Genomic DNA, 8,983 nt, shown 5'->3' with positions numbered 1-8,983 from the left:
CACGAGGGGAGTGCTCATCCTCCTCGAAGGCTCAGATTTGGATGTCTAAATGTCTGTGGGTGTAACCAAGCTGAGAAAGAAGGAGAGATAAGTAGTATGTTTGAGGAAAGGAACCTTGATATTTTGGTTCGAAGCAAAACGAAGGTCAAGGGTAAAGGGGACGAGGGGTTTGAAATGTCTTGGGAGTAAATTCAGGGGTTAGAGAGAGGACAAGAGCAAGGGAAGGAGTAGCACTACTCCTGAAACAGGAGTGGTGGGAGTATGTGATAGAGTGTAAGAAAATAAACTTTCATTTGATATGAGTAAAACTGAAAGAGGATGGAGAGAGGTGGGTGATTATTGGTGGATACGCGCCTGGGCATGAGAATGAAGATTATGAGAGGCAAGTGTTTTGGGAGCAGCTAAGTGAGTGTGTTAGTAGTTTTGATGCACGATACCGGGTTATAGTGATGGTTGATTTGAATACAAAGGTGAGTAATGTGTCAGTTGAGGGAATACTTGGTGTACATGGGATGTTCAGTGTTGTAAATGAAAATGGTGAAGAACTTGTAGATTTATGTGCTGAAAAAGGACTGGTGATTGGGAATATCTGTTTTGAATACAGAGATATACATAGGTGTACGTATGGAAGTAGGAGAGATGGCCAGAGAGAGTTATTGGATTATGTCTTAATTGACAGGCACGCAAAAAAGAGACTTTTGGATGTTAATGTGCTAAGAGGTGCAACTGGAGGGATGTCTGATCATTATCTTGTGGAGGCGAAAGTGAAGATTTGTAGAGGTTTTCAGAAAAGAAGAGAGAATGTTGGGGTGAAAAGAGTGGTTAGAGTAAGTGAGCATGGGAAGGAGACTTGTATGAGGAAGTACCAGGTGAGACTGAGTACAGAATGGAAAAAGGTGAGAAGAAAAGACGTAAGGGGAGTGGGGGAGGAATGGGATGTATGTAGGGAAGCATTGATGTCTTGCGCAAAAGATGCTTGTGGCATGAGAAGCGTGGGAGGTGGGCAGACTAGAAAGGGTAGTGAGTGGTGGGATGAAGAAGTAAGATTAATAGTGAAAAGAGAAAGAGGCATTTGAACAATTTTTGCAAGGAAATAATGCAAATTAGTATGAGATGTATAAAAGATAGAGGCAGGTGGTCAAGACAAAGGTGCAAGAGGTGAAGAAGAGGGCAAATGAGAGTTGAGGTGAGAGAGTATCATTCAATTTTAAGGAGAATATAAAGATATTTTGGAAGGAGGTAAATAAAAGTGCGTAAGACAAGGGAACAAATGGGAACATCAGTGAAGGGGGCTAATGGGAAGGTGATATCAAGTAGTGGTGATGTGAGAAGGAGATGGAGTGAGTATTTTGAAAGTTTGTTGAATGTGTATGATGATAGAGTGGCAGATATAGGGTGTTTTGGTGGAGTCGGTGTGCAAAGTGAGAGGGTTAGGGAGAATGATTTGGTAAACAGAGAAGAGGTAGTAAAAGCTTTACGGAAGATGAAAGCCGGGAAGGCAGCAGGTTTGGATGGTATTGTAGTGGAATTTATCAAAAAAGGGGGTGACTGTATTGTTGACTCATTGGTAAGATTATCTGATGTATGTATGACTCATGGTGAGATGCCTGAGGATTGGCGGAATGCTTGCATAGTGCCATTGTGGAAAGTCAAAGGGGATAAAAGTGAGTGCTCAAATTACAGAGGTATAAGTTTGTTGAGTATTCTTGGGAAACTATATGGGAGGGTATTGATTGAGAGGGTGAAGGCATGTACAGAGCATAAGATTGGGGAAGAGCAGTGTGGTTTCAGAAGTGGTAGAGGATGTGTGGATCAGGTGTTTGCTTTGAAAAATGTATGTGAGAAATACTTAGAAAAGCAAATGGATTTGTATGTATCATTTATGGATCTGGAGAAGGCATATGATAGAATTGATAGAGATGCTCTGTGGAAGGTATTAAGGATATATGGTGTGGGAGGTAAGTTGTGAGAAGCAGTGAAAAGTTTTTATCGAGGATATAAGGCATGTGTATGTGTAGGAAGAGAGGAAAGTGATTGGTTCTCGGTGAATGTTTGTTTGCGGCAGGGGTGCGTGATGTCTTCATGGTTGTTTAATTCTTTTGATGATGGGGTTGTTAGGTAGGTAAATGCAAGAGTTTTGGAAAGAGGGGTAAGTATGCAGTCTGTTGTGGACGAGAGAGTTTGGGAAGTGAGTCAGTTGTTGTTCGCTGATGATATAGTGCTGGTGGCTGATTCGGGTGAGAAACTGCAGAAGCTGGTGATTGAGTTTGGTAAAATGTGTGAAAGAAGAAAGCAAAGAGTAAATGTGAATAAGAGCAAGGTTATTAGGTACAGTAGGGTGTAGGGACAAGTCAGTTGGGAGGTAATGGAGAAAACTGTAGGAACTGAAGTGCTTTAGGTATCTGGGAGTGGAATTGGCAGCAGATGGAACCATGGAAGGGCAAGTGAATTATAGGGTGGGGGATGGGGCGAAAGTTCTGGGAGCGTTGAAAGAGGTGTGGAAGTCAAGAACGTTATCTTGGAAAGCAAAAATGAGTATGTTTGAAATAATAGTGTTTCAACAATGTTATATGGTTGCGAGGCGTCGGCTATAGATAGAGTTGTGCGGAGGAGGGTGGATGTGCTGGAAATGAGATGTTTGAGGACAATATGTAATGTGAGGTGGTTTGATCGAGTAAGTAATGAAAGGGTAAGAGAGATGTTTGGTAATAAAAAGACTGTGGTTGAGAGAGGAGAAGAGGGTGTTTGAAATGGTTTGGTCACATGGAGAGAATGAGTGAGGAAAGATTGACAAAGAGGATATATGCGTCAGAGGTAGAGGTAACGAGGAGGAGTTGGAGACCAAATTGGAGGTGGAAAGATGGAGTGAAAAAGATTTTGAGTGATCGGGGCCTGAACATACAGGAAGAAGAGCTTGGGAAGGAGACTTGTGTGAGGAAGTACCAGGAGAGACTGAGTACAGAATGGAAAAAGGTGAGAACAATGGAAGTAAGGGGAGTGGGGGAGGAATGGGATGTATTTAGGGAATCAGTGATGGATTGCGTAAAAGATGCTTGTGGCATGAGAAGAGTGGGAGGTGGGTTGATTAGAAAGGGTAGTGAGTGGTGGGATGAAGAAGTAAGAGTATTAGTGAAAGAGAAGAGAGAGGCATTTGGACAATTTTTGCAGGGAAAAAATGAAATTGAGTGGGAGATGTATAAAAGAAAGAGACAGGAGGTCAAGAGAAAGGTGCAAGAGGTGAAAAAAAGGGCAAATGTGAGTTGGGGTGAGAGAGTATCATTAAATTTTAGGGAGAATAAAAAGATGTTCTGGAAGGAGGTAAATAAAGTGCGTAAGACAAGGGAGCAAATGGGAACTTCAGTGAAGGGCGCAAATGGGGAGGTGATAACAAGTAGTGGTGATGTGAGAAGGAGATGGAGTGAGTATTTTGAGGGTTTGTTGAATGTGTTTGATGATAGAGTGGCAGATATAGGGTGTTTTGGTCGAGGTGGTGTGCAAAGTGAGAGGGTTAGGGAAGATGATTTGGTAAACAGAGAAGAGGTAGTAAAAGCTTTGCGGAAGATGAAAGCCGGCAAGGCAGCAGGTTTGGATGGTATTGCAGTGGAATTTATTAAAAAAGGGGGTGACTGTATTGTTGACTGGTTGGTAAGGCTTTGAAGAATGTATGTGAGAAATACTTAGAAAAGCAAATGGATTTGTATGTAGCATTTATGGATCTGGAGAAGGCATATGATAGAGTTGATAGAGATGCTCTGTGGAAGATATTAAGAATATATGGTGTGGGAGGCAAGTTGTTAGAAGCAGTGAAAAGTTTTTATCGAGGATGTAAGGCATGTGTACGTGTAGGAAGAGAGGAAAGTGATTGGTTCTCAGTGAATGTAGGTTTGCGGCAGGGGTGTGTGATGTACGATTATGACTGTGACACTTGTCTCAGAGTTGAAGCAGTGGCATGGTAAACGTGTCTATGTTGACATATGGTGCAGTGATCTTGTTCAGAGGTGTTACCAAATTCTTCTTGCATGAGATTACACTTAGAGTGAAAAATCATCTTTGGTGAGGCTGCATCATGAGGAGTACAGTATTGTCATTGGACTTCTCACTGGAAAAGAGCTCATTATTTTCCTACTGTTGGAAGTGGTGCAGCCTTTGGACCTGCAAGAGCTCAAGGTTGGAAAAGGAGTATTGTAGTAACTCCAAGAAAGTGATCAAGGGGCAGTTGTAAGTAAATAATTTTGTACCAACAACTGGAGTATGCTGCAGTTTAAGGATTACAGAAATGAAGAAAAAAAAAATACTTAAACATGGGATGAGAAAAAACATATTTAGTGAGAAGTATCAGGTCTCTTAAAAGGCTAGAATAATATGGAGGAGCTGCTGGTGGCTGGAACCAAGCAGGTCAGAGATGTCATTTCTGCGGTAAGCTCTAACTGTCCGAGGGCATGTGCAATGAGTGAGCTCCTGCTGCTATGGTGGTTGAGTTGTTAGCAAAGGATTTAGAAAGTTCCGTGTTTGCTCCTTGGAAATGATTAAGGCTCGGAAGATCCTAGCCCTGATTTCCTTAAGAGATATCCTCTAGAATTTCTACCACCTTGTGGGACTTTTTGCAGAGGAAATAGATAGATATATTATGCATTTCTTTTCTGAAAACTGTTTCATTTCATTTTTGGTTATCATGCTAACAATTGTGAAATGGTATATTAGATGTAAAGTTGAAGCTTCATTGGTCATTAAGGTCAAAGAAAAATATGATTTTAATCATTTTGTTTTTAAATCTGATCTAATCTTTATATTCTTGTTGTATAATTTTTTGATAAAAAATGTAATATAAAATCTTAATTTAGGTATTTCAAATGCCTGAAATTATCTGTTGATGTTTTACATTTGTGATTGTGGAATACCTACTAAAGTTTGGATATTTCATCTATGCAGGATGAATGGAAACCGAATGTTTGTATCAACTTTTTTGTCAGTTTCTTGAACTTTGTGAAGAGCAAAGTGAGGGAAGACCCTACGGCAGTGCATAGATTTCATCGAAAACCTAAAGGTAACATCCACTGGTCTAAACTGCCTAGCTCCTCACATATGACTCTCCTTCCAAGCTGGTTCACAGAACAACTGTTTTCTTCAAAAGACACCAAGAACGACTGTGAATGAAAGAGAAGAATACCTATGGAAAAGCTACACTGTAACCATCTAGGCACAAATATGCTGGTGAGTTTGGAAGGATTTGGTTACATGCTCATGTTCACGTGAGGTGATGCATGAATACTGGATTCTATCGTCTATCCTTACCTCTTTGATTCCTGTTCCCTCTGGGAACTCTTATCAGGGTGTGGGTACAGTAAAAGAATCTCCACTTATTCTTCATTACATGCCTTCCTTGCATACACCTTTCCATGCATTCTTTCACCATCTCTCTCCCTTTAGTACTCTCTATCACTCTACTTCCTAATGTTATAGGTGGTCTTCCTTTCGCACCAACTGTGTATCATCAGCACTCCATATATAAGCTCCCCATCTTGCATTCTTTCCACATGCCCAGGCCACACCACACCACAATTCATTTCCTTTGCATTCCCTGCCTTACCAAATCTCTATACATCTCATTTCTTTCTTCATTCCATCTAGTCATACCACTTGCTTTTCTCAGGTAGCTCGTTTGCACAGCCTGCATTCTTAAACTCCATGATTCATTCCTTGTCCATATTTTGGCTCCGTATTTCAGGGTCAGGTGTATAATGCTGTCCCTTAATCCTCTTTTCACTTCCATATTTACACTTCTGCCCTTCATTATTCTGCAAATGGACCCGATGACCCTTCTACATTGCACTGCAGTCTTCCTCATCTCTCATTCCATATCACCAAACTTACCCAAGATATCTCTGAAATGCTTAGAGTCTCTCATCTCTTTGAGTCTTTCTAACCCATATCTATGACAGTTTGATACATCTTTCTTTTTCCACCATACTGTCTATCCCCTACTTACTACCTATGCGACTTACTGCCATATTACATACGACCCCAAAAAAATATGAATCAAAGAATATACGTAAATATGAAAATTGAGCTTGGTCATACAACCACCATTTTTAACGACTGTATACGTACGATAGTGACTGCCAGTTAATATCCCTCATAGCATTTCACTCGTTTCTCAGGTACCATTCAGAAAGTGCTCATTATTCAAGCGAATCTAACGAATTTTCATGCTGGATTAAACCATTTGTATAATAAACCTCAGAGAAGAGGACGAGCGAGAGGAAAAACCTATCATATGTTGAGAGATCTGGCAAGAAACCGAGGAAGATGCTTAATTTAGAATTGGAAATAAAGGTAATCACTCAATATGAAGGAGGAAAAAGGTTGATGTGATTGGACGTAATCTATAGTTATCCCATTCGACGGTCTCCCCAATTTTAAAGGACAATGATGAAATAAGTGAAGCAGTGAAAGGGTCAGTAAGAATGAAGTTAACGATAACATCAAAGCAACGATAAGGGTCCATTCACGAAATGGTAAAGTTGTTGACGCTGTGGATGGAAGATCATATTAAAAAGTGTGTGCCACTAAGCGTACTAACAATTCAGGTAAAGACTAAAAGTCTTCTTGATACTGTGAAGGAGCGAGCAGACGAGGATTGCATCAAAAACTACACAGCGAGCCATGGTTGGTTCAACAGATCTAAAAGAATATACAGCTTGCGCAACATTCGAGTCACAGGTGAAGCAGCAAATGTTGACGAAGGAGCCGCCAGAAATGTAAAAAAGAAAAAAAAAATACAAAATATTTTTTGATAAACCATAGAGTGATTTAAGAAAATTAAATTCATGAAACTGGTAAAAAATTATTGAACTTGCATGACATTAAAAAATGATGAAATATGAACTAAAGAATTTAAATAAAAGGGGGAAAAGAAAGTACAGAAGAAACGAGAATATCATGAAAGAAATTGAGTAGGATAAAAGAATGCTCTACTGGTAAAGGAATTCTACATGCCATGCTGACATAAGTCCGACGTACGTCCACTTCGAGATCTAGACAGTAAGTCAGAACGGAACTCACACATACGGCAGGGATAGATAAAGGGTTTTGCAAAATCTATACTCTCGCTCTGTTTCCTTTCAAACACCATTATTTTATTTTTTATTGTCATCTACCTTCAATCGCATGTGCTTACACACATCATAAAATACACTTACAACCCTCTGCAAACTCCTCTTCACTCTCAGCAAGTTACACAGCATCATCAGTAAACAGGTTTGCCATAAGCCACCATACCTCACCTCCACACTCCATCTCTACATCTTCCTTTCCTTAGTTTTGCTCTCACATTTCTTGTCACTCTATCCATATATATGTTAAAATGCCATAGTTACATCACACAGCCTTGCCTTACACCCACATATATACCGAAACTTTCACTCAACTCTCCATCCACTCCTACACATGCATTTGCTACTTTATATAAGACTTTCACACATGGAACAGTTGTCCATCTAGACCATATAATCTTAACACATCCCATAATGCATTCCGCTCGACTCTATCATATGCTTTCTCCAGATCCATGAAGCTGCATGCAGCCTTTTACCTCTTGTTGGATAGTTTCAAGTTATATTCAACACAAAAAGTTGATCCACACATTTGCAACTTTTCTTAAAACCCTTTTGCGCCTTTTATATTTGCATTTATTCACTTCCATCACTCTTATCAATCAACACCCTTGCAGTCACTTTTCATGGTATTCTAAACAGTCTTATATTATCAGCACCTTTTCCATGGAATAGAATAACAATAATACCTTTCATCCAATCTTCAGGCACACCCTTCTTTTTCCATGCCAAGTATATATCTATTGCATCCACTCTGTGATACTTTTCCTCCATACTACTGCATTTTAACCGTAATCCCATCCACTCTTGGTTCTTATCCTACCTTCCTTCTTCGTCTGTTCCCTGGTGCTACCTTACTAACGTAGGAAACGGTGATCAGTTGGAAAGTATTCATATATTATACTTGATCACTGTTTTCCACAGTAGCGCCAGGAAACAGACTAAAAAGAACCATCCACTCATAAGCACATACAGATTTACATATATATATATATATTTTTTTTTCTCAAACTATTTGCCATTTCCCGCGTTAGCGAGGTAGCGTTAAGAACAGAGGACTGGGCCTTTGAGGGAATATCCTCACCTGGCCCCCTTCTCTGTTCCTTCTTTTGGAAAATTAAAAAAAAAATGATGAGAGGGGACGATTTCCAGCCCCCTGCTCCCTCCCCTTTTTAGTCGCCTCCTACGACACGCAGGGAACACGTGGGAAGTATTCTTTCTCCCCTATCCCCAGGGATAATATATATATATATATATATATATATATATATATATATATATATATATATATATATATATATAAATTGGGAGGTGAGTTTGAATAGAGAAAAACTGGAGGAAGTGAAGTGTTTTAGATATCTGGGAGTGGATCTGGCAGTGGATGGAACCATGGAAGCGGAAGTGGATCATAGGGTGGGGGAGGGGGCGAAAATTCTGGGGGCCTTCAAGAATGTGTGGATGTCGAGAACATTATCTCGGAAAGCAAAAATGGGTATGTTTGAAGGAATAGTGGTTCCAACAATGTTGTATGGTTGCGAGGCGTGGGCTATGGATAGAGTTGTGCGCAGGAGGATGGATGTGCTGGAAATGAGATGTTTGAGGACAATGTGTGGTGTGAGGTGGTTTGATCGAGTGAGTAACGTAAGGGTAAGAGAGATGTGTGGAAATAAAAAGAGCGTGGTTGAGAGAGCAGAAGAGGGTGTTTTGAAGTGGTTTGGGCACATGGAGAGAATGAGTGAGGAAAGATTGACCAAGAGGATATATGTGTCGGAGGTGGAGGGAACGAGGAGAAGAGGGAGACCAAATTGGAGGTGGAAAGATGGAGTGAAAAAGATTTTGTATGATCAGGGCCTGAACATGCAGGAGGGTGA

General features: G+C 40.3%; 1 protein-coding gene across 3 annotated transcripts in view; it reads left to right on the top strand.

The window, feature by feature from the left end:
- Nucleotides 1-8,983, top strand: part of LOC139765461 (decapping and exoribonuclease protein-like) — a 162,033-nt gene that overhangs the window by 137,226 nt on the left and 15,824 nt on the right. For all 3 annotated transcript variants that reach the window (XM_071692833.1, XM_071692834.1, XM_071692832.1), the window contains exon 9: nucleotides 4,930-5,211. In XM_071692833.1, the coding sequence (XP_071548934.1) occupies nucleotides 4,930-5,154 (225 nt within the window). In that variant the 3' untranslated portion in view covers nucleotides 5,155-5,211. The remainder of the gene's footprint in view (nucleotides 1-4,929; nucleotides 5,212-8,983) is intronic.

This window comes from Panulirus ornatus, chromosome 55 (genome assembly GCF_036320965.1).
Source record: "Panulirus ornatus isolate Po-2019 chromosome 55, ASM3632096v1, whole genome shotgun sequence".
Taxonomy (NCBI): domain Eukaryota; kingdom Metazoa; phylum Arthropoda; class Malacostraca; order Decapoda; family Palinuridae; genus Panulirus; species Panulirus ornatus.
This window is presented reverse-complemented; position numbering and strand designations above follow the sequence as displayed.